The sequence below is a fragment of the Odontesthes bonariensis genome, chromosome 5 (assembly GCF_027942865.1).
Source record: "Odontesthes bonariensis isolate fOdoBon6 chromosome 5, fOdoBon6.hap1, whole genome shotgun sequence".
Taxonomy (NCBI): domain Eukaryota; kingdom Metazoa; phylum Chordata; class Actinopteri; order Atheriniformes; family Atherinopsidae; genus Odontesthes; species Odontesthes bonariensis.
In genome coordinates, this window is record NC_134510.1 from 33,851,640 (window position 1) to 33,878,299 (window position 26,660).

The 26,660-nt window shown below is 41.0% G+C and overlaps 1 protein-coding gene across 1 annotated transcript in view; it reads left to right on the plus strand.

Moving 5' to 3' along the window:
- The window catches only part of crppa (CDP-L-ribitol pyrophosphorylase A), a 54,275-nt gene continuing 27,615 nt past the window's right edge, over positions 1-26,660 (plus strand). The window contains exons 1-8 of the mRNA XM_075466200.1: positions 1-396; positions 6,012-6,285; positions 9,695-9,844; positions 14,748-14,852; positions 15,800-15,845; positions 17,751-17,848; positions 24,752-24,829; positions 24,938-25,030. Coding sequence (XP_075322315.1) covers positions 146-396; positions 6,012-6,285; positions 9,695-9,844; positions 14,748-14,852; positions 15,800-15,845; positions 17,751-17,848; positions 24,752-24,829; positions 24,938-25,030 — 1,095 coding nt within the window. The 5' untranslated portion in view covers positions 1-145. The remainder of the gene's footprint in view (positions 397-6,011; positions 6,286-9,694; positions 9,845-14,747; positions 14,853-15,799; positions 15,846-17,750; positions 17,849-24,751; positions 24,830-24,937; positions 25,031-26,660) is intronic.

Consider the following 26,660-nt stretch of genomic DNA (forward strand, 5'->3'; position numbering starts at 1 on the left):
AGCTGTGTTTCTCGTGAGTTATCCATCCACGTTGCTAACCGTACACGCACACACACACACAACACACACCGCCCAATAGCTAGGAATGAATAGTTTTAGGAAATTCCTACTTTGACATCCCCTACACACCCCCATTCATGAGCTGATGGAGGTCAGTCATACAAATGTGCAGAACGATGACATTGAACCGGAGAGGCCCGCTCATCCCGCGGTTTTCCCATCCGGCGAAGCCCGGAAGAGCGACCACCACCCGGCGGGACACTACGTGGACTTCCCGGTGTCGGTGGTTCTTCCTGCCGGCGGCACCGGAGAGAGAACCGGACTGCAAACGCCAAAACAGTTCTGCTCGTTTCTGGGAAGACCGCTTATAAGCTACACTATCCAAGCTTTCGAGAGGTAGGAGAAGATAAATCAGAAAAAAACATCCTGTTTGTAGAAAATATTCAGGTAGATGGAGAACAGGAAGTGAAATTAACTCTTAACCCACTCTGTGTTTCCAGGGCCGTAATAACTAGATTAAAAGGTCCCGGGTAAACAATGATCGTGCTGGGCCCCCACTAACTCACATATACATTTTTTTTCCTCAGATATCCACAAACTTATTAGAGCTGATTTATAAAAAACACATCTAAGTAATTGCACTAAATATTCTCAGATATCACCTTCTTAGAGGTGAACATGCCGGTTCCTTATGATTACAGATTAAGAATTGCAAAGTTTTAGTTATCAGTTAGTTATCTTGGGCATCGGAGATAATAATGAAAATATTGAAGTGTTTAGGCTAAACTATTTCCCTTTGAGGATCAATAATAATTGCAAAGTTGCTCTCACATCATGTTGAATTTTGGGTTTGTTTGCACCACTGTAAGGCAGACATCCCAAGTCTCCCGGAAGTTCCGGGAGTCTCCCTGATATTGATAGTTAATCACGGTTGCCCGCAAGTCGGATAAAATATCCCGGATTTTAGACTATGCGAGGGAGTGTTTTTTTTTTTTTTTTTAATGCCAGTGAGAGTGTGCAGGCAATACAATAACTCGTGCACCATGCGCGTTTGGACTGCGCAGGCACGAGAGAGAGAGGGGTGTGGGGAGAGGTGTGAAACCTGTGCGTATCTGTCCAAAGCGATGCTCTGTTCAACGAGCGTTCAAGGCGACTGCTTGTCAGAGGGCGCAAAATAAGCCAATAACGTTCGGTGTGGGAGGGCTTCAATTTACTCTCTGGCAGTCACCTAAGTTACCACTCAAAACTGTGCATCCTGTGAAATGGCACAGGGTGAATCCGCGAGTAAAAAACGAAAATATTAGACTCATTTTACAGTAGAATATATACTAAAGTATATCCATATCTAGTGAAGGTGAAGAATGATGACACCGTTGCGAGGTGCACTGTATGCAATAGTGACTTCAGTATTGCCCACGGCGGACTTAATGACTGTAAAACATGTGGAGGTAGGCTAAGTTGAACGCGCCATCATCTGCATTTTATTTCTGTAGGTTAAATGCTGTTATAAAATAAAGCAAAACGTATCAAAGACTTATTTAAAGTATCAATACACATTTTGTTACTAAATTGTGTAGGCCTATATCTAACTAGCCAGCTACAGTATCTAACTATCTATATCCAGCTTGTCTAAGCCTTTTAAAAAATGCCCAATTTAATATGTTGATATATAGGCAAAATTAGAGACCCCCAAAATTAAATAGGCGGGGGGAGGGGGGTTCGATAAGCATCTCCCTGAAATGAGTTTTTGGAACTTGGGATGTCTGGTAAGGATACCATTAGCACTAACGCTGTCTTTTATGTGCATGAACCCTTCATACTGAACTTGATTGTAATGTTTATTTGCACATACAGGAAGACTAACCTTCAAGACCTTGACCACGCAATACATATATATTTTGTAATGGATGTTTGTTTTCCCCCTTTTTCAAAAGAATATCGATCCACATGGGAATGCAGAAATTCCCACTAATGCGGAGTTACTCAAGCTGGGCCAGTCATTGGTGATAAGGTCTAAATTAACAACGTATCAGAATACAAGTGAAGAACTTTCGGAGCATGCTTAGTGAGCTAATTATCCTTGGGTCAAAACAGTGAATTGTCCAATGGCGAAACTGAAAAACAAGTACAGTTTTCCCAAAAGTGCTGTCATTGCTTCACATTGATAAATGAGACAAAAATGAAGGTTAGATTTAGCAGTGAATCAGATTTTTGCACAATGCAGATCTTACACACTATCAACACACAGCTCAGCTGTTTATAAGCTTCCTCACTTTTGTAAGTTTTTAAGTCTCTCAAAGTGCACCTACTTGAGTTGAGGTTGTGTATCACTGTCACTAATGTAGTCCAGTGTGTGGATATATGTTGCTTATCTTGTTCATTCGCAACACCATCCAGTTCTTCTTCTCCATTTTCTTTCTCTTTACCTGTCTCCCTCTGTTTTCTTTTCCACCAAATTTGACAATTTCAGGTAACATTTAAGTCAAACAAAACCAAAGCTTTCCAGGTAGCAACTGTTAGTCATCCCAACATGCAACCGTCACTTTCTCTCCTCAGTTCTGTCTAGTCTACTCTGTTTATCTAGAGTTCCTCTTCTGGACTGGGATAACAACGACCATGGTGCCATATTTGTGGGGTGACGGCAGGAAATTGGCAACACAGGACTCCTATCCTCGTGCGTTAGGGTCTTGTGTTTTTGGTGCACATATTTTCTGAACAATTTCCATTCAATTAAATATATTCCCAAAAAATGAGAGAATTTAACCAAAAAACGAATGTCCACAAACTCGCTTTATTTTTTTTTTAGCTTTCAGCTGCATCTCTTGGTCTTCATCAGCGGACAGAATCAGTTTTTATAGACTTCCAAAATGCTCATGTGGTTAGTTCAGTTTTTCTGTCTGTTTGATAGCTGGATTACTGGGATTTGCATGAAAAATGTACCAGAGGTAAGACATCGCCCAGTTTAAAAGTGAAAGACTTTTCATGTTGATCCAGAGCTGGATCTGGATCCTGGTTGTTTTTTCTTCAGCCTCTGCGGAGGTCTGCTGTCGTGGGGCTGCCTTTGTTAATTACACGAGTGCCGCGTGGCTCACAGGATTAAAACTGAAATATTTCCTGTCATACGTACAGGCTCCAAACAGATTTTAATGTGTAAAGCAGGTGTTAAGCCGTTCCAGTTAAAATAAATGGAGAGTTTTATTTTATGGATAATGCAGCCATTGCCTACAATGACCTGATTAAACCAGAGACATTCTTTGATTATTTTTGGGGGCTTAATTGACTTGTTGGTACGTGATAATGTCTGTTTATCTTGTTCATTTTTTGTAATTGTGAACGCTTTTGTTTCATCACGCTGTGATTTTCCCTGAAATATTCGAGCATTTCTCTTTGGCAGACACACAGACATATTTTCCGCACATTTCAGGCTCCATAACTTAGAGATGAGAAAGCGGATGTTTATTAAGTTTTGATCTCTTCCTGAGCGTCATTGCAAGTTATTTCAACAACAACAACTGGTGTTTATGATCAGATGTGTCTCGTTAGCTTGATGGGTGTGTTTGCTTGACAGGAAATGAACAGAGAAGCAGCCTGTGTGGCCCAGTGGTTGCAGGGAGGCTCCCCGTAGAGGAAGGTCAGAGGTCATCAGTGTTTCGACCCTAAAAATCCCAACCTGGTCACTTTTTGTACACAGTGTTGAGTTTTTGCACTGATGTGTCATGGTTTGAAGTCCTGAAAGAAGGAACATTTTCAAAGTGATCATTTCCTAAATCTTCCCACCGTCTTGTAAAAAATGAACAATTGAATGAAATAGTCATTTATAATAAGAAATGTATTTGTTTATTTTTAAGAGTATATGCATCCATAAGTAATGGCTGCACGACAAGCTTCACTCACAAAGTTCTTTACCCGAGCTTTATGTTTGGCTGCAGAGCGCAGGTATTGCTGTTTCTCTAAGTTAGCGATGGGGGCAAAGTTGACAGTAGCCCCTTGATTCTTGGCTGATTCTTTCAGCTGTCTATGTTCCTTTATGATGCAGATGTTGGGTGAGGGTGAAAACCGCTAATGTGGTTCCTCGTGGTTTTATTACCAAAGTATTTAATTTAGATTATGGTAAATTTAAGGTAGATTCTACACACTGCGCGGGCCTTATTTACTCTGTCCTTTCCTCTAAGTTTATTAAATATGAAAACTGGCCAAAAATACATGACCTTCCACTTCCACATTGCGATGCGTCTTAGAATTGGGAGATTTCCAAACCTCTTACTGACAGCTAATGCCCCTGCTTCCATTCTTTAAGTTAAACGAAGATCATTGTCTCCTGGGTTACCTCACTCGTGAGTATGTTTGATGTAAGCTCTTGGCTAAAGCACAGCATATCTTCAAAGTTATACCTTAAAAGAAGCAAACATATACTGGGTTTAGCATTGAAATCAATGTGGTACTTTTCTCTGTTTTTTTATAGTCTGTAAATTGGACATAAATAAGAATTTTTCAGTTACTCATCAGTTAAAATCATTTATTTGTAGTGGAAAGAGTACTGAAAAATTGTAATTAAGTAAAAGTATCTTTACTTTGCCTAAATTCTACTCAGAGTAAAAGTAAAATTACCCATCTCAAAATTTACTTGAGTAAAAGTACAAAATTACTTCATTTAAAATGTAATTTGAGTAAAAGTTACTTAATTACTTTCAGTTTCTTAATGCAACAAAGGATGAGTCATGAATCAAATTCAGTACAAGTTGTTTTTATCGATTTCGAGGTGTATTAAAGAAGTAAGTTTGAAGTCGATGTTCTGAAAGCCGAAAGCTCCGTTTTGGCTGGCAGGCACTAGCCTGGGTGCCAGCCGAACTTAGCCCCGCCCATAAAAGTTTTGGTCGGGAAGTTCGGTCTGGCTCTGCTCAGTTGGGAAATCATTATGCCCGACCAAGAATTGGTCGGACCAATCAGATTGCCAGGGCGGGCTTTATACGATGATGGACAGATGGTCAACAGGGACATTATCGACTACGTCACTAAAGAGCTGAACACGGCTGCCGCTGGAGAGCTAGGGCGTGTAGATTCTGCCATCCAGTCTGTTCTACAGGATCTCCACATTGCATTAATTTTGAAAGACGAACAGAGGAACGCGATAAAGGCTTTTATCGATAGAAAAGATGTTTTTTCCGTCCTTCCTACAACAAGTGTGTGTCGCTTAATCTACGTCACATACTACGTTGCTCTGATTGGTTATAGGTCTATCCACTTGAGCGAAGAGGCATTTTTTCTCCTGGTTCGGTTGAAACACGCCCCATACCCGAATCTCTATTGAGCGGTATCAGACTCACATTCTGACTAGAATCGTGAGTATGACGTAGTCAGGCTAGGCAGGCACATCTTGCACTGCATAATCACATTATTGCCTTTCGTGCGTTTGAAAACAAATAATTTTTCTAAATTTGGCCACGTGTTTTTCTGGCTTTTGCCTCCTCCAGAATGTGTATCCTCTTCGTCTTCGGACCCTTCCTCCTCCAAAGTCTCCATGTCTAGGTTAGCAACAGCCCTCTTCCAAAGCGCAGGTAGCCTACTAGATCCACCACACCAGATTATTTAACAATGGAAAGGGCGCGCGCAAGGCAAGGCCACGCAATTGACTTTCAGTTCCGGGACAGCTGTTTAAATTTCCGCCCGCATTTAATTTTTCACCATCAATATTTGTTTTACTCAGTAACGTGAAAGGTTTCAAATGTAGCAAAGTAAAAGTACTTGGGTCAAAATGTACTCGAGTAAAAGTAAAAATTACACATTTCAGAAACTACTCAGAAAATTACAAATTACTCATAAAAAGTGCTCAATTACAGTAACGTGAGTAAATGTAATTCGTTACTTTCCACCCCTGTTTATTTGACACTTTGTGTCTGGAACTACCGCCGTATTATTCTATAATAATACGCAATAATAAAGAATACTCGAAGCCCCGAATATAAGTAAGAGGTCTCTCCTTGCATGGCTGAGCAGATGTTGTGTTCTTGCAGGGTGTCGTGGATCCAAAGCATCGTGGTTGTTGTTGCTAAAGAGAACGTGGACCTGATGATGGACATCACACAGAGGTTCCAGCACAAGAGGGTTCGAGTGGTGTCAGGTGGCTCGACGCGCCACAGGTCCATATGCAACGGGGTCTTGGCTCTGGGCGAGGAGGAGACGCCAGCAGCTGTCAGACCCCAGGTGGTCATCATACATGATGCTGTGCGGCCTTTTGTGGAGGAGGACTTTCTGCACAAGATAGCAATGGCTGCTAAGCAACAAGGGGTCAGTACATTTGATTTAAATAACGATAAGGAATTAAAATAACTTTTTAAGCTAGAGTTTATGTTAGTTTTCTGTTCTTTATCTTGATAACAGATTGAATATTTTAGTATTTTTTTTAATGGAACCACCTACTTGCACCACAGGTTAAGGTGAAATACTGACCGTGTATTTCCAGGCCGAGTCATTTTTCACCCAAAAACACCAAACCTTCTGTATGACTTTAGTCATACTGAACTGAACCCATTTCCTGTTCAGTAAATCCAAGAGGCTGTTTTCATTATCAGATCATCTTTTATCAAGTTTTCATCTCGGTTAATTGGAAACATGGATCACTGTGATCCTTTAATAAGTAGCAGACAGTATCAGGAAAACTGTTTCATCTGCAGTGAGAATAGTTGTGACTCTGCACAGGGAGTGTGGAAAGCGCTTCATCGTGTTTGATGCAGGGACCTGGATGCGCTTGGTTGGTCTCATTATACTTTTTACCTAAAAGCACATCAGTTTGCTGTTTACACACATGTCGAATGTGCTCTGTCAGGAATCCTTTAATTTTCTGCAATTCCATAAAATGTGTAAGTACGTGTCCCACAGATGTTTGATAAGCATTTCATGGTGTAATGCAAATCTAATTTGGAGCAAATCGTCTCTTTGTCACATCACCAGCTACCTTTGAGTCAGACGGATGCTGCACTGCTCACATCCTCTCACTGGATTAGGAATATTCTCTCCAAACATGAAGTGATCTTCTCCAGAATCTCCAAATATCCCTTTTGTTGTAATCTGCCAGTGACTTTTCCAGCCTGATTAATGCTGCGTCTGTGGAGCCAACGTTAATCAGGGAGAAATCGTTTGGCCTTGTCGCGGAGCTGAATATTGAATTACTTAGTGATACTTTATGTAGGAATGAGCAGCTTCAGTCACATCTCATTTACTTGATCTTATTTTCTTTTCCTGATTTATTTATGTTGAAAATAAATGGCGAATGCTTTGGAGTTGTATTAATAGATAAACATGGCATGACTCACTGCTGCCAGATGTACGGCAACAAGACAAATTACGTAACAGCATGATTCGCTTAAAATGGCTTTGATAAGGAATTAGTTATTGAACAGGTTTACCAGCAATCGTTTGATTGAATCTTTGTGACATAAAGACCAAAGACATTTGTTCATTGACCATTTTGACATGTGATTTATTTGTTTTTTTAAACTCGTGAGTCGATTTTGTACATTTTTTTAATAAACTTAATCAGGAAAATCATGAAAGAAAACTATTATTGTTGCAGCTATATAAGATGCACATTTGTCTCAAGACATTTGAGACTGAATGAAAACTCAATCCGTATAAAATAAAGGTGATTTGAAACACGATTAGATTGTGCAAACGTGTCCGAACCGTGTAACGAATGTCTTCACTGCACGTCTTCACTTTGTAGTCTAACGGTTGTTCTGTGTTAAAAGTTCATAAAATGTCACGACGTGGAAAAACTTCTTTACTTATGAGGCAGGAAATGTCTACTTTCAGGGGAAAAGCAGCACAGAGAAGGATCGTAATCCCCATACAAATAGAGTAATAACCCTAAAAGCCACTCGCTTCTCATGCTTGGAAAGCGAAGCGTAGCTAAATTGATTCTTGAATGGAGCTCATACTTCATCTTTTCTTGAGCCTTCAGCTGAAAACCAGAGAAGGTCAATTACAGAACTGAGTATAAACAAATCTAACACGCTTAACTGCAGCTGGAGTGAAATATTTCATCTGGTGGGGAAACGGCTCACTAAAAGTGAAGGTATGTCTGTGTTGTGAGGTTTATTTCTCACCTGGCAATGTAAACATAAATAAACCAGACACCAAAATACAGGAAAGTCGAGTTTTCCAGGCACGTTCAGACCAAAGCAAACTAACACGTTCTGTGATTCACCCGCCCTGTAACAAGATTGATCCAACTCTTAAATACTGTTTATTATACTGGCACCCTCATCGCTCCTCTGTATGTCAGCAACATACAGAAAACATCTGGAGCGAAGCCACGGACGGTCTGCCCAACAAACTGAATCCTGGTTCAGGCTCGCGGGCTGAGAGGAGACCGTGCTGGGTGCGGGTTGTGCAGCCTGTGGACGGAGCTCCCCTCCGCAGGACGAACTCTCACTGCTCATGACAGAAAGCCTGTCCACACGTGTGCAATGTGCAGTACTCGTTTGTCTTCCTTTCGTTCTTATCGCCTGGAAGCTGTCCTCAGCTGAAAATATTATCTCAGAAATATTGATTACTTTAATTTTCATGTGGTGCTCCGGCCGTCATGTTAAGATGGATTAATTGTTAGTCTGCAATCATGGCTGCAACATGATGCATTTTCTTTTTTGAGACACAAGTTTATTTTATTCTTCTTCTTGGGAGACACAATATCACATAAAAATGATTTCAAATGCTAGTACAAAGACACAGTGTTGTGTTCTTGTAGATTAGAAGCCAAAACACCACCTTTTTACAACATTTTTGCAATTTTCTTCTACAGGGGCAGCCAAACTTTTGCCACGAGGGGTGGTTTTCTATTCTGACTGCATATTTTCTGTCTCTGCAAACATTAACAATGTGAGCAGAGCCTCCAGTTTTCCAGTTTTTGCCTCTGGCAGTGTCTGTATATCACCTCCCTGCTAATTCCCCACTGTTTGTATATCTATCCAGTCACATTCGGCCTAAACGTTTGGATTCAGTTGCTCCTGACTTTTAGAAATGCAAGTTGCTGCTCAGGACTTACTCATCTCTCTGTTTATAGTCTTGCACCAGAAATCCCTGCCATGACATGACATGACCTGGAAGGGTCAGGTGAGCCGGCAGCTTGCCTCCCAGCAAGCAAATTTAAATTTCCACGTCTGGTCTTTTGGATTTTCATTAAAGAACACAACAACACTGTTAGAAACAGTTTTGCATACACAATGTCTGAAGCCTTGATCTTAATTCAGAATACATGTCGACGATTGACTTGTATGTGCCTGGTTAAACATTTTACAGCCCGAGGAATGTTTTTGCAAACGCTTTATGCACCCATGTGCTAGAAAACATGCCTTCAGACTGGAAGGGCTTAAACTGCTTTGCTGCGTTTGGTGAAATGATGAAGAAGAGTCAAAGCAGGAATTGGGTCAAAGAAAAAATCTCAGAGATCAGTGTGTTGTGCACAAACGGACATCCTGTCTACATTTAGGTCTACATTATATTTGGTTTAGCCATTAGCTCTCAGAATAATTTTCCTATTAGGAGATTTCTGCCGTTTTAGTTTAAATTCCACAGTTTGTTAGAATATTATGTACATCAAACCCTTCAATTTCCTCCTCTCAGAGACTTTAAGGAGTATGTGAACTGCAGTAATGTCTTGATAATGAAATTCCAAATCCTTTTATATTTTTTCATGCAGGCTGCCGGAGCTATCCGACCTCTCGTTTCCACGGTGATAGCCACCACATCGGAGGGCTACCTGGATCATTCTCTTGAGCGAGCCAAGTACAGAGCCAGCGAGATGCCTCAGGGATTTACATTTGATGTCATCTATCAAGCCTATCAGAGGGTAGGACCGCACTGCCATCCGACACATCGCAAGCGTGTCAGAAAGCATGCGGAGCTTCAGTTTCCTATATGATGATACCTATATGTTGTCCATCTCTGTGATGGCCGGCTCGTCACTACTCCTGTAAATTTGGCTTTTTGGGGAAAACTACAAACACTTTTAACTTTGTTTTGCACGCTTTCTTCTCTCTGTTATTTGTACACATGCCCGCCTAAAAACACGGGAGTCTTGTGCTTTCCTTTGGCGCATGTATGACCAAGTATAAATGAATAAAATGGACATTTTTCCTTGTTGCATTAATCGACTAAGATCTAAAAGTACAGATCAGAGAAACTGAAGCCTTATTTTTCTCATCAGAGATCAATTTCAAAATCAACTTCGATTCAAAAGTAAAAAACAAAGTTTCTCACTTTCAACATTTGATGTTAAGTGTCTGTAATAGTTTCTGTTGAATCTTTAAACGATCTGTTTTGGTTTTGCGCAGGTGAAACAGCGTTTTAACTGCTGAAAAAGTCCCTCCTCTGAGCATCTAAACAGACTTTTTGTTTTGTATGTCGGAACAAATTAAGAGTCTCTGTTAATCAGACCTGCATGTGCACATTTGTTTTACTAAAAGTTCCTGAGCCTGGTATTTTTGCCGTATTTGTCCTGAGCACATGCATCCAAAAGTCCAATTTCACAGTTGCATTTGTAAGAGATTAAAAAAAAGCCCAGCACATCAGAAACATTAGGTCCCGTAGGCATGTGCCGTTTACTCTTGGTGTCAAAAAAGGACTTTTAAAGGTCTTGTGAAGTGTTGAGATTTATGCTGTGAAAATTACACGACTTGGATGACAAAAAGCTTTCTGATTCTCATACATCATAACAGGTCTTTACAGTCCCTCATTGTTCGGCTGGTGTGCCAGAACCTGCAGGGTTTCACTCTGAACAACTTGTGGCGTGGGTGCTATCATTTTCCCGTGGCCTCTTCTGCGGCTGGGAAAGAAATGACATGTTGCTGTATTCTACCACTCTGTAGCAGATTAGTCTGTGGAACAAAAGTTAACAAAAGCCCAGTTGGAAAAATGATTAAGGAACTCTGAACTCACACTTCACATTTAGGTGAGCTCAGATTAATTGTCTCAGCAGTTAAGCGAGCTTTAATATCCGAACCTGGAGAACGGAAAGAATTTGTAGGCTGACGTAAATGTGCTGAAAGCAGAAGCTTATTTCTTTTTAAAACATGGGAGGCCAACTGAATGTGAAACGGGAGATGCACAAGCTGACCTTATTTATTTTTCAGACACTTTGAATTTGCTATTTCAGCCTTGATTTCATTAGATGCCTCTTTGATAGCCGCGTTTTTTTGAGTGATGCAGCAAAATTTGAGCAAAGAGTTGAAGCAAGCCTTCATCTGGAGCGCCATTTGTCTGAAGTTATTTTTGTTCTTGGCTCATATGGATCTACAGATTGCTTTGAGAGCCCTGTTGGCTTTGGCCTTTTTCGGAGAATGAGCTCACTGTTGCGCTGCAGTGTCAAGGTTAGTCAAGTTGCAAAAGAAGGCATGCTGGGGAGGTCGACTGAGAGTGTGTCTCCCTCTCCTTCTTTTCAGGCTTTCTAAAGAGGGGAAAGTGTAAGGTATCTGTCAGGTTAGGACTCTAGGACATCCTCATGAAAAAAATTCTGAGAGCTTCATATTTGTTGCTTGACATCCATTGAGAGCAGAAGAACTAAGGGCTGAAAAGACAAAAGAGGAGACACTTTATCCAGTCCCCGGTGAGGGCTTTTGTATTGGGAGAAATCGCTAAAGGTTATATTACCTCAAGACCAAGAGCATATTTCTACTTCAATTTCTCCCTGTAGTCCCACACTATCTTTTATAAAAGGCCCCTCTTTTTTTTATAGCTCCATAAAATATTACTTTGGTATAATCAAAGAAAGCCTGAATTTGTCTTTGTAGTTCAGAGAGAGGGTCTTTGCCTCTATCCCCACAAACTGAACTTTCAAAGAACTCATAAATTAGATAATCATTTGTGCAGATGACAGCGTAGACTCATCTTAATTAAGATAAGTTCAGGCAGAGAAATAATTCACAGACACGAGGACATTGGAACATAATGGATCTTAACTGTTTTGGTTCGGTCTCGTAGCTTTTATCGTCATGCTTTTCTGATTCAGGCTCCAAAAAAGGCTCTGATAAACTCACTGAAGACCGAACAGCAAGAGCACACAGTCAGCAACGAGCTGTTGAACCTCGTGGAGCATTGAGCTGCTAAAGAGGAAGCTTAAAAGGAGCTGAAAGGAGAGTGAAAATTAGACATATATATACTAGGGCTGGGCGTGTTAACTCGTTATTATTATTGTGTTAATTCGCTAATTATTTAACGCCGCTAAATATTTTATCGCGCATTAACGCAGTTTTTCTTTAAAAATTAAATTTTTTTATTGATTTTATTATTGTAAAAGTCTGTTGCTCACAGGCTTTTACTTTGTAAAAGTCTGCTGCTGTCTGCTATGGAACCGAAAAAGAAAGTAATCGGCGGATCCACCAAACATGGAGAAGGGTACGGAACTTTTACTCGGCCATTTTCATGTTAAAGTTCTTCCAGACGGCGGAGTTGAAAGAACCAAAGTCATCTGTAAACACTGCCAAGTTGAATTGTTTTCTCACCGCAGTAGTTCCAGTCTAAAATATCACTTAAAGGCAAAACACACAACTGATAGCAGCAAGTCATTCAAGGAAACAGACAGTGGAGCGAGGCTTCTACATAAAAACTACAGAAAGATGCTGATGTTAAAAGTGAGTTTGCACAACAAATGTTATGGCACTTTCATTCATATGGCAGCACATTTAAAATAAAACTAAATGCTAAAAGCTATACACTACTTTTGAATTCATTTTTGGATTTTGCGTACAAATGCGATTAATCGTGATTAATCAGGGAAATCATGTGATTAATTAGATTAAAATTTTTAATCGTTACCCAGCCCTAAATATATACACAACTCCACATGAATGCTAATGTTGCCTCATATCTCCTGGATGCATTATGAGCAGCTCAGGCCTGATATGTTTTTTTATTTTGGTCCAACATCTAAAAGGATATGTTTGACTCATGAATATGTTTTTTTGTTTTGACCCAATAACCCATCAGAGGAGCAGCTGGTCAGGCCTTTTCTTAAGCCTGCACTCACCAACACTTTAACGTAACTAATGGAACGGCGAGGGCAGTCGGCTTGTTTTGTTTCCCTCCAGGGATATTTTACTGATTGTTTAATCGTTCTTCATTAGCAACCAAACTGAGAGAAGTTTGCAGACGGGCCAGAACTTTTGGGTTAGACTTGGCTGATACTTTCCTGTGTATAACTGACAAGAAGAACCATATAGTCCCATAATAAAAGCTTTCACTTGTTGTGCAGAACAATGTCTTTTGGCCCTGACGAAGCCAGTCTTGGATATATTAAATCTTAATTCAGGAAGATAAGAGTGTTAGAGGGCAGACAGTCGATCAGCTAAAGAAAACAACATTCTCTGAAGCGTCGGCTGAAAAATGTGGTGTTACGAGCCTCGTCTTTGTAAGCATTACCACCGAACACAGACAGCCAGATAAAAGCTCCTAAAAGACGAACTGCCTCGCTAATGATGTCGAACATCTCATGAAATATAACATCTCTAGAAAGCGAAAAAATTGCTCATGTGACTTCTAAAGGGGTTTTCTAAAGTTTCTGGAATCAAGTCTTCAAGAGTTATTATTGTTTAAGTTGAACTGATTCCACAAAAGACTTCCAGCCTGCCCCAGAAATGCAATATTTTACAGAGACGCCGCATTGGCTGACTCGTCCCGTTGCTGCGATGCGTCATCGTGTTCGTGATGCTGGCCGCTGCACCAACAGGCAGTCACACAAACAGAATTCAGTTTGTTTATTCAAAAGTTTACATTGTACCAAAACACTCAGGTCTTCTGTTGAAGTGCAAGTTGGGGTTTATCAGTGTTAGATTCATACATCTGTGGTTAGAAAATAAATGGCTGCAAAGGGGAAGTGCAAAACCAGCTGTTTTTCCCAGGTCCTACTTTTAGGGATGTCCCTTTATAGAGTAAGTCAGCTTCATTTAAAGTGCATCAAACGTGGTTTTTTTGACATCACGAAATTGTTTATTTCAGTCTCTGCATCTTTTTATTTTCTCTTGTGCTCCAGGTCAGAACACATGACTCATTCATTTAGAAAGAACTGTCCTCCACGGAGTTCTGCTGAACTTGCCAAGGCCAATATGGCGGCTCCGTAGACGTATGAACCGGTGACTAATGTGGCATCTAAGTATATTTATAAATATTTCTGTGATATTTTATGTAAACTACGATGAGAGTATTTGGGGTCTTCCAAACATGATTTGTACCAAGTTTGGAGAAGATACGACTGCTGGTCGTAACAGTTCAACTACCGGTACGACTCAGTCGTGACTTTTAAAGATGGAAATGGTTTTAACCTTCATCAAATCGTGCCCTGTTTTTTTTCTTCTAAAACTCCCAGTATTGCAGTATTTGGTCACAAACAGATCATTCTGTGCTGGCGCTTCTGCTGAGATTTGTTCGAGTATGTGAAGTGTTTGAATATGGTGAAGTTGGCCACATTTTATAAATCCGGCCCACATTGACTCGGGGTCCCACCATCAGGACAGAATTTCCTCTGTGTGCAAACACAAATTTAACCAACTATTTTTCTTTTTCATGCTCTTTATAGACTCTGAATCCAATAAAACGTCCACCTTGTATACAGATCTGTCACAACGGACGTACTCAATGTGCGGGAAGACATCCGCCCAGTCAGTCAACGTGCTGTGCTATAATTCCATTAAGCACGATGAAAATACATTGTTGTCAGCAATCTTTCACAGCTGCTGTGCTCTGTCGTGTCCCCTCTGCAGTGCACTGAGTCAGACTTTGAGTTTGGCACCGAGTGTCTCCATCTGGCTCTGCAATACTGTGGCACGAATGCCAAGCTCATCGAGGGCCCGCCAACGCTGTGGAAGGTGAGCTCGCCAGGGGCCTGCTTTGGGTTTGGAATTTTGCATTCATTGACATTTTGACTTGTACAGCTGCAGGCCCACCACTGATTTATCAAACGGACAGAAAGAAATCCCCTGAATCAAAAGTGAGGTATGCTGGCACACGTGACAGTGCCTTTAGCGTGTAGAAAGCAACCTTAATCCAAATGTTTGGTTCTCATCTAATGTTAACCATAAAAGATTGCTTCCATTTGAGAAAATGCCTTTTTTCTTTGGCCAAGTCTAAGGTTATATTGGTAAAAGGGTTCGGGGGCTAAACTGGTCTGACTTCAGACCAGAACTGTCTATAAGTGATAATGTTTAGCGAACATATAGGAGGCCCAACCCTTTCTGCAGCAGAAGTCCAGGGAGAATATTCGGCTTTGAAAACTACATTTTTTCCAAAAACAAATTTATCTGTCAAGTTATGAGATCTAAACCAAAACGACTGGGTTAATGACATTAATGCTTCAGATTAAATGTTCATCTTTGATGAATCGTTGTGTGGGAGCGGTGCGATCTTTCCCCAGAAGCAGAAACTTTGTCTGGCATCCGGAGCAACGGGTTGATAACCCAAAGTCAGTCCCTGTTTCTTCCAGTCAAACTGTTATTGAGTACATAAGATGGCTCCAGGTTCCATGGAAAAGTTGCCTTTAAAAACTTAGGCACAATACATCCTTAAACAAATTCCAAATGTGTGTGTCGAATTATTGAAGCAGGATAACTGGGACGCCAGGGATTTGGACGATCCTTTAACTATCATCATCATCAGCTCAAACGCTAACTTGTTCAGCTCAAAGGCAAAATTCCATTAAGATTGTAGGTGATTGTTCAGAGGCACATATCTCACAATCTCCACTCATTAACCTGAGGCTGTCTGCGTGGATCTGTCCTGTGTTTCTGTTTTAAATGAAAAGTTGTTTGACCCTCAGGTGACCTACAAACGGGATTTAGCTGCTGCAGAGTCTATTATCAAAGGTGAGTTTACCATCCTCGTACATTTACTGCTGCGTAACTTGTGGTATGTATTGTACACAGAGGACTTTTGTATATTTTTACGTTTTAAAATATTTCTGTACATGTATAGGTTCTGTCAGACGGGTGAAATGGTCACAAATGAGCAGTCCAAGTGTGTTTAGTCTTTTTTTTTTGTGGTCGAGAGTTGGACGTGAATAGGTGACATTGAGCTAAAATATCCTGCCGCCGTTCTCAGAAGGAGACATTCTTTGTAGCATTGTTTGGCCTGATACGAACAGGGCGGGTGTAAGCAGTCGGTGAATACTGGGGAGAGCAAGTCAGGACAAGGGAGACCATCACAATCGGAGCAGTGGAAATAAACACAGCCCCATATTTTACTCTGCCAGCACCTGGACCAACAAGTACCTGTTTGATGATGACATAAGGTGCACAGCGGTAATTCCCAGAGCCTCCGAAGAGAATGAATTCTTTGTGGGATTTTTAGAAAAGATGTGGAAGGAAGTTCTCACATCTGTCAGTTTGAGTAACTGCTAAGTTGCTCGGTTTGTGTGTGTTTGCATTTCTGTGTGCGCACATGTACAGGCACCGCTGTGTGTGCGTGGTTTGTGTGTGTGCCAGTTCCAGGCGTGTGTTTGCGCAGACATTTACGACTTGATTTCTCAGTGGTTGTCTCAAGCGAGACGGCCACATAGGAGGTCTGAGGCAGTCTGCAGTGAGCCGATTGTCATCAGTAACTGTGATGTTTTTGTCTGCACACCTTTAATTGTACCAGCGGTATTTGAGTGTGTGCCAGCTGGTGAGTCATAGCGTTGTATCAGCCAACTCTTCCCATGAAATGGCTCAATTTGTATGTTAATCAGCAGATGAGACTGATGTTTACAGAAATCCTGGCTGCCTCACTGCCCCAACGAGCTGCAAGAGTAATATCAGACCATTACATTTTGAAAGTATACCATTAATTTACAGCACAATGTGCAGTGCTGTGCAGGAGTTTGGAGCCAGCCAGTAGATTTTCTTTCAAGAAGCCAGACTTCGGTTATCTTTTCAATAGTTCTCCATGCCATCTTAAGGACTTAAAAGTTTTTCTTTGGACACGGAATGCATTTTTTAAAAGCTAATTTTCAGTCCATGCTTTTACCTGACAAATTTTCTTCGTTAATAAGCCACTCAACCTTGACCCGTAAGTCCTTCACACAGAAGAAAATCCCCATCTAAGAGTTGATGCAATTACACATTACAGACAAAATATGAGGAAACTGGACAAGTGGAAGTGGCAGGCGTAAACAATGAAGTATAACAGATGAACAGTATCTGAAAGTGATGTCCTTGACAATTAGGTATAAATCTAACAAAGACCTGAGAGATGTCTGATGGAGGGATGAATCCTCCCCAGAGCCCGGAGCTCAACATTACTGAAGCAGTGTGGGATCATGTTGGCAGAAAATGGAACAAAAGGCAGCCCACATCCAAAGAAGAGCTTTGGGATGTCCTTCAAGAAGCCTGGAGAACTATTCCTGAAGACTCCTTAAAGAGAGGACAGAAAGCTCGTCTGAGAGGGTTCAGGCTGTGCTGGAGGATAAAGGAGCTCAGAGCAGATATTCACTTTAGAGCTCGTTAGAAATGTACAAACTCTGTTTTTGACTGATGTACTGTTATTTATTATCCTGGCAAAATATAAAGAAATGCGTAACGACACAAGAGTACCGGAGCTGGCTGGTTTAACTGAAGTTAGAGTAAAGCTCAGTACTGAACACTTGTTCTTTAGTTATATTTAGTCATGTGACAGGGAACTTAAAAACTTTTTAATTGTGCCACTCAGACAGCAAGTAATCGTGTTTTCAAATACTTCTTCTCAATCTCACTTTTCAATGAACTGATTCATACTTTTAAAACCTTGTCTTTCAGCGACTCTATCTCAGTCTGCCTGCCTGATCACAGGAGGATCGCTACCTGCTGTCACTCTGGCTGATGCCCTCCAAAAGGCTGTTGGAGCTCTGGACATGGTGCGTGTATTATTGTCAAAGAACCTCTTTACCACTTTCCTATAACTCCTCCTGTCTTTTGTTGTGTATTTCAAATCCCCGTGCAAACTCAGTGCGAGCTCCACATGGGTGACCCAGTGGTGACTCTCGCTCTCTGCAATCAGACCTCTGACGGAGCCTGTAAGGATGTCCACACTCTGCGGCTTTTCCAGCTCCTCATTTTCCTGCCATTCCCATGTTCACAGGAGAGCAGATGGCAGTCAAATTTCTAGAGCAGTGGGAGTTTGCTTGATTAATAGACTGTTTAATGATGAATCCTAACCTCCTCCTGATCATCATCGTCCTCCTGCCTCAGCTCAGTCAGACTTGACAATCTCCCAGTTTCCACAACAGCTCATGTCCCTCCCCTTTACGTAATCTTTTGTTTGGCACATCAAATTCCCATGTTGCCATAAGCCAATGTTGCAGACATCCTCCACTTAATTGGTAAAATTCTTCTTTACAGACAATGGAAAACATTGTCCATATGCAAAACAGCAAAGAAGGGAAATCTGACTGCACAGACCACATACAGCGTCTGCTTTTTAAAGCTTGTTTTTTTCAGGGCATGGTAATATTTACATATAAAGTTCCTCTCAGAGAAATTTGAAAAAAATCAGTGCAAAGTTACAAAGACGAGTTTGAATACACGAGTCCAACACAGCAGGCTTTCTGGCTAAAGCCTAAAACCTGATTCAGGGTCAAAGTGAGCGTTTTATGCCACGTTTGGCTGTTCTTACACACAGAATACTCAGATCGTCTGACAGGAGCAGCTTGTTTGAAAGACAACAGGCGCATTTAGCTTTCCCTTTCTTTCATGCAACCCAAAATCAAATTTATTTATATGTGCTATATAAATAAATTAGATTTTTGATTTGATTTTCTTTTTTGTTGTGGTGTTTGTACCACAACAGGTTTCACATTTAACGTACTCTGTCAGCTGACTTCTGCTCAAAAGTCTTGATCTTTCACTTTCAGTTTGATTTCGATATCTGGGATATTATCAGTAAAATATTCGATTTAATCGGGAACAAAAACTGCTCTTGAGCAGGCTATCTATTCAGCCTTAGTTACCATGGTGATCTAACGAGGTTAAAAGAGACCGACCTTTGTGACGCTGAAAACTCAACATACAGAATCTGCAGAGCAACCCAAGTTCCCAGAATTTTCCCAGAACAAGTTGCTGATCTCAGAAGCCTTCAAGCAGATTATTCTTTCAGAATGAGGTTCAGAAAAGTGTAAAGACCTGAAGAAACACCCCTTTAACAAAATTATAAGGACATTATTTGCTGCAAGAATCAAGGTAGGATTTTTTTGTATTGGATTATATCTTCTCCTTCTTCTTTCGGCCTCTCCCTTTATCAGTCGATCTCGCATCATTGATTTGGTACATGTTTTCCACCGGACGCCCTTCCTGATGCAACCCTCACCATATATCCAGGCTTGGGACCAAATACACTGGCCCATGCTCCCCGGTGGCTGGACGCCTAGGGACAATTTAGAGTCACCAATGAACCTAACACGCAAGTTTTTGGGGTGTGGGAGGAAGCCGGAGTACCCGAAGAGAACGACGGTAAGGCGACGGTGCTAACCACCACACACACCCTGCAGCCCTTGTATTGGATCATATAAAGTTCCAAAAGTTTCTACTATATTTTTACATTTATCATTGTTGCTCCTCTTTAGAGCAGAAACCCAGGCTGACAACACCCCAAGGACTTCTCTATGTATAGAGACATTTCTCCTGGATCATCCTGATGCGTACATACGGTGTATTCTCTGTGTGCATCTGCTGACAGCGGAGGTCAGTGGCAGAGAACGCTGCGTTTCATGTTCCGCAGTGATCCAAACAGTTTGTCATCCTTGAAACTCGCTCCAAGTCATTCATCAGCCCGTGTCAGAACGAGCACTGTTTGTTGCTGGACCGGGCCCCAGAGAGGGATTGGGGTCTGTGTCGGGGCCTTTGGATTGTCCGATTGGAGTCATTCCCGCCTGTACTCAGGTGGCCAGAGGGGCCGTGTTTTTTCCGGTGCGCCTGCTCGGAACCAGATACATCCTTTTCTCTGAGTTTGTGAAGGAGGAAGAATAATGGGGGAGATGAAAGGCAACTGGAAAAGACTGACGATGAAGAATTACCTTTGTAACAGTGCCATTACATGAATCTAATACAGGGATAAGCAGTGTGAGTGTATGCGCAGGTGGAGGATTTGGCAACGTGTGTGTGTGTGTGTGTGAGAGAGGAAGACACTCAGAGCAAAGGCACGATTAGGGATTCTTTCAGAAGAATGTTATCGGAGAGATACATTTAATCCAGTTTAAATCCAGGTTTAAAGGCAAAAAAAAGACCGGTTGATTTATAATGTATACTAAAAGGAATTTGTCATGTTACCTCCTGAACACACCACATGACCGGAGGACAGTGTTTTTAGTCTCTGGGAGCGAGCGCATGTCAGTGTTTTAAAGTTAAAATCTTGTTATCGGACTCGGCTACAGACCTCACAGTGTTGCTTTGGCCACTATCAATGTAAACATCTTCTCAGCAGACATTTTATCCCGTGTTGGAATATATTATTTATAAAATAACAACCTGTTTTCTCCAGGTTGCTGCAGTAGTCGAAGTTAAAAATAATCAAACAACTAAAGAAATGTAAATGAGTTCAAAGATGTGAGTGATTTGAAAAGCGCATCAGTTATTCCATATATAGTTTAAGTGAGTTCAGAAGAAAGACTAACTCAGATAAATGGATATTTTATTGGAATAAAAACACATGAATGAGTGAAAGCATCTCCTCTGCGTGCGTGCACTCATCATTAATACTTTTATCTTGATGTATGAATTTTCTGTGAGCAGTCAACAACAATCTTAGACTCATTTATTAACTTAATGAAGTTTTTTTCCCCCAATGGTCACCCTTAACCTGTTAGAAGATTTACAGCACGCAGAAAGCAGGACGTATTGAGCAAACACAGCACCACCAGCTTTTTTCTTTTTAAAGTAATCTCTTGTGTAATGTTTGCAGCACTTATATTGAATTTAAAGCAACTCTGTCACATTTTTACATCTTGATTGCATAAATAAACGATTTGGCTACAAACAGGAGTTTTATTTTAACTGTAAAAATGTCACTGAGGGACATTCTTTTGCTGTCAGGAAATAATTATTAAAAGATTGTAAATCTTGTGACCACTACGTGTTTTGTGAGGCAGGTAAACGAGTCACAGGTGAGTCTAAAAGTGGGAGCATCAGCTTATCAGCCTGAAACTTCCAGCCAGTCAGGACATGTTCAGTCAGTCAAGTCCAGGAAAATCATCAAAAAATACTCACTATGTTACACTTTTTTTTTTCCTTCTAATAAATAAGCAGTTTTATATTTTTGGAGGCTTGTTCTTTAAAACAAGTGTTTGGCAATAATAACATTAACATAGAATAGATAATCGGGGGTCGCTTCAGTTGGTCAGGCCTCGGTTCAGCAGCGCTATCCGCCCAAAAATTAAAGTTAGCTGACGACTGGCGTATACTCGTCCCTGATGGCACAGGAATAAGCCTGCCAGGATTCATCAGTGGTTGAGGGACCGTGAGGCACCATCTCCACACATGGATTGGCCACCACAGAGTCCAGATTGTAACTCCATTGAGAATGTTTGGGATGTGCTGGAGAAGACTTTAAGCTGAGGTCTGACTCTCCCCTCGTCGATCAAAATGCTCAAAATGGATTTGACTTTAGTGCCATTGCATAAGAACATTGAAATGATGTCATAGCGAATGTGTGCAGCAATCAAAGCTAAAGGTGGTCCAGCAAAAATATTAGACTGTTTTTGGACAGACGGTATATTAACGTGTTGTTTTGCATAAGTTAAGTCATTTGGTTGACACACCGGTGTCATTTCCCTCTATTTAGCTGAATATAACTGTCTTTACTGAGTGTCAAGAGTTCCCCTTCAAACTATATTTTCATTTTGACAGTTAAATGTTCCCCATAAATGTAGTGAATGGCAGCTCCTCCCTCGCAGCATGGTGGATGTAGTAGATTATGCTTTCATGTCAGTCTCTCCTTCAGACAGATGAGTTGATCCTGCTTTTAAAATGCTGCCCGCAGTCCTGGAGCAGTTCTTCCATCGTTTATGCATCACGCTGTCGCTGTGCCTCCTGAGGTTTTCATGTTCCAAGTTTCAACCAAGAGCAGTAACGACATTCATTTCTTTGTAAAAGGGTAGATCTTTGCCCCTCTAAACTGACACCACCTGCTGAAATGTGGGACTGTCGTGTCACAGAAGAGGCTGCATGCTTGTTTCTTTTGGAAAATTAACTGATGCTTTGGAGGATTGAGTGAAGTGAGAGCCACAGTAAGCAGCTGAGTGACTTCACACAGGTAGATGTTGTGATGGCTCAAAGTAGCCACATGGGTGCACACAAATATTCTCGCTCCTTCTGGAGGTTTCAAAAGATGTACCGTAATTAGGGCTGGGCAACGATTCAAATTTTTAATCTCATTAATCGCATGATTTCCCTGATTAATCACGATTAATCGCATTTGTACGCAAAATCCAAAAAGTAGCGTATAGCTTTTAGCTTTTAGTATTTAGTTTTATTTTAAATGTGCTGCCATATGAATGAAAGTGCCATAACATTTGTTGTGCAAACACACTTTTAACATCAGCATCTTTCTGTAGTTTTTATGTAGAAGCCTCGCTCCACTGTCTGTTTCCTTGAATGACTTGCTGCTATCAGTTGTGTGTTTTGCCTTTAAGTGATATTTTAGACTGGAACTACTACGCTGAGAAGACAATTCAACTTGGCAGTGTTTACAGATGACTTTGGTTCTGTCAACTCCGCCGTCTGGAAGAACTTTAAAATGAAAATGGCCGAGTAAAAGTTCCGTACCCTTCTCCATGTTTGGTGGATCCGCCGATTACTTTCTTTTCCGGTTCCGCAGCAGAAAGCAACAGACTTTTACAAAATAAAAGCCTGTGAGCAACAGACTTTTACAATAATAAAATAAACAATAAGAGGTGCTCCGTGGCGAAGTGGGTTGAGCAGGCGTCCCATGTACAGAGGCTATAGTCCTCGCTGCAGCTGGCTCCGGTTCGAGTCCCGCATCGGATGGCCCTGTGCTGCATGTCGTTCCCCCTCTCTCTGCCCCTTGCTTCCTGTCTCTCTGAACTTTCCTATCCACTAAAGGCACAAAAGCCCCCCAAATCTTTTTTTTTTTTTACATTTTTTTAATTAAAAAAAACAAAACTGCGTTAATGCGCGATAAAATATTTATTGGCGTTAAATAATTAACGAGTTAACTCACCCAGCCCTAATCGTTATGATTGAAAAGAACAAATATCTGGGGTGTATGATCTCTAACGGCACTGGTGAACCTAGTTGTAAAATTAATTGCTTTGTCTCCAAAAATGGTCGCAAAATGCCACTGAATGTTGGCAGTGTGGAGCCCTGATACGCCACAGTAAGTTGCTGGAGTCAGACTTTAATGCACAGGACATGAACTTTTAGCTCTATATTTAATTGTCTTTTAACAAAAACATGGATTACGGTTACCAGCTCTGCTCCAACACACAGTGAGGTAAACCGAGTTGAACACTGAGCAGCTCAGGAGGAAGAAATATTTCTCAAGAGTTGATAGAAACCACAGTGACATTTGGACTTTAATTTGTCAGGGAGCCAGGAGCCACAAACCCATGCGCTGGATAAGCCACATTTTACCAACAAGTTTTCCATTACAGCTTATGTCATTGCTAGTTTATTTCCACCTCTTCCCTGCTAAAGAAAAGATCCCCCCTCCCGTTGTGTTTTTAATAAAGATTTGAACGTCGAAGCTGGAACAACTGAAATTTGTTCCTGCTTAACACATTTAAAATTCTCATTAACAGCATTACAGTGTTGAGGTCTGAGAGTTTCTCTGCTGTCCTCAGAGTGGTCCTTTCGTTCAGCCTCTGCGGTTTCTTGGCGCTCCGGGTTTAAACTAAAATAAACACATCTACTCTGGGATTTCACTGCCAGCCTGGTTTAGATCATGTCAACTTTTTTTTTTTTTTTTCTTTTTTTCAAAGCCTGCAAATCTACACGTCAAACTTAAATGATTTTCCTCCCAAAGCCAGGGGCAGTTTTATTTCAAGATCAATTAACCCCCCGACATGTGTTTCCAATAACCATTTCACATTTTCAGTTACTTTCTGTTGCTTTAATGGGGTGGAACAAACAGGATGACGGTGCCAAGCGCAGCCTCTGGATGTTTGTTTCAGTGTTTATTTCCTGTTTTTGGGGATATATTGTTGTACTAGGCTGTTATTAGACGTTTAAAGACAAAAGAAGATTGTTATATGGAGACGGTGGACCTGGAGAGCTATCTGCTGGCCTCGTGTACGAATGCCAAGGCAAAACTCAGTGGAAAGATCACAACCTAAATGTCCTGGTTCCTTAAGCGAAAAAGCTTTTACAGTTCTTGGCTGCACCTTGTCGTTTGATTCAATTTTGCATCGTAATGAAATTTAACTTGGCTTATGTGCGATCGCTGTTCCTGTCTTTTGCATACAAGTTCTCCTGCCAGTTCAGGAGTAAAAAGGAGAATAAATGTACTTTTTTTTACTCACTTCCATTTGTTCAATACATTTCTGACAACAATTAATGGAAATAAGCTTCTTGCTTTTCATGTGACTTTAATGATTCATGGCAGGAAAGCAGGTGGCTGTGCTTTCACGTGAAATGACTGAAGAAGTGGCTGAAACAAAAGCCAGAGTGCTCCTGACCTTTGGCGCTGCAGTCCATCCGTCACTTGACCTGAAAATGCATTAGGACTCTGGAACAGCAGCACCTGCCTTATATGCCATCACTCAACCAAAATATATCAGCTGAATACTTCAAATATCTGTCTGTTAAAGGAGCTGGACGTCATCCCAGACCTGATGGGAGACAACGCCAGGCATTCATTAAAGGAGTGGAACTTCATCCAGGTTTCTGTAAGTTCCCACTTTTAAGGTCAACTTTTGTGAAAGTGAAAACATGTTCATTTAAAAAGTTCAGGCAGGTGTTTGCTTTATATCATTTTGGATTTGCTTGGTCTCCAGGTCACTGGTTCTTGCCTGTCTGAGGTGGAGGCTTTACTTGCGGCTCTAGAGGCAGCAAATCGAGCTCCTCTCCACCCACTGGTCGTCATTTGGGTGAGTTCACACATGGGTTCTACAGCCATGCTAGCAGACACTGAGTTGCTTCGAGATGCTCGCTTACATCCACACACTGACAGTCCCCACAAGGGGATTCTCAGTCTGTAATCCCATGTGCAACATTGTAGTTTTGCTCGTAAATACTGGTGAGATTGGAATTTCTGACCAGATGCCTGACTGTTTTCAACCCCCTGCTGTAGACAGGTGTGTTTTTATCACTGTCATCAGAAAGATGGATGTACAAATCCTGGCAGAAATGACAGAATTACCACACTTGGAAGATATTCATTCAGCTTTTTTATTTATGGATAAAATAAACTAAACACAGACATAACACAAAACAGTTTTTTTTTTATAATATACATGTGAACATTCTGGTTTTAGGAAACGTACCTCGTAAACATTATATAGATTTTTTTTTTTTTGTTTCCCAGATGAAGTAGAGGAAGAAATTATGGAGTTATTGACCAAAGCAGCAACAATGGCAGTTTGTACTTTCGTGAACCGCCTCCTGTCTTTTCTGACAGCTTAAAAACTTTGAGGACTTCACTAAAATGAGAAACAGTACTCTTCAGCAGTCGGGTCCAGTTTGCAGATCAGCACAAATCCACCTTAAATGTTCAATCTGATTGAGATTTGGACTGTTTGTGGGCCGTGTCATTAAGTTGATACGTATCATCATCCTGAAAAATGACCTCAGCTTCGCCAAAACTCCTTTTGATTGATGGAATGAGAAAAGTGTCCAAAGTTTGAGTGTCCACATGTGCGCTTTCTGTAGAGGTAATGGCTGCCATCGTCCCTGGTCCTTTACCTCACATCAACCTCATATCACCAGTGACTGTGGAAATGACTTCAGTCCTCTTTCTATGTTTCATTGGACCTGCACCAAACTAATGTTCCGGCATCCTCTCCTCGTCCAACGCAGATTAGTGATCCATCTCTGAATATCACTTCCATCCAACCGTCCACAGTCCATGACTGCTTCTCACTTCCCACTGTGACCTTGTTTGATTCTGTTTGGCTTTTCTGGATGTAATTTCCATTTCCTCCGGCTGTTTTCTTAGAATTTGGTTACAAACACTGAATTCTGTTTCTTTTATTGTGCACTTTCTACTATTTAGGCGTATTGCTTTTAGTTTTCTTTCCTGATGCTCTGATGTCTTCCCTGGTCGACCTGTATGTTTGCCTTTTAAGACCTCTCCATTTTGATTTTACTCAGTGAACAGCGAACAATCAACATCTCTTTCCACACTTTTTTGCTTTGGCCATGTTTCATGCCAGTTAACTTCACACTCATTTGCATATTTATTCTTGTGATGATCATCCTTCTTTCCTTACATTTGAGTGGTTCATTTTTGCCTCGGCTTCATCTAAAAAAAAAAAAAAAAAAAAGGAAATAGGAAAAAGTTACAATTCTGTTATAAATTTTTAGCTTTTTTACAAAACCAGAAAGTTTAGGTATTAAAAAGATTGTTTTGAGCAATATCTGTTTTTATTTTTTTATTTAACAAACTAAAAAAGCTGAGTGAACGTCCCCCAAGTGTGGCGACTCCATCGGTTTTGCCTGTGGTTGCAGAAACCTTTCCCTTCCCAGGGTCATGTGACTTTGACCACATTGTATATTATG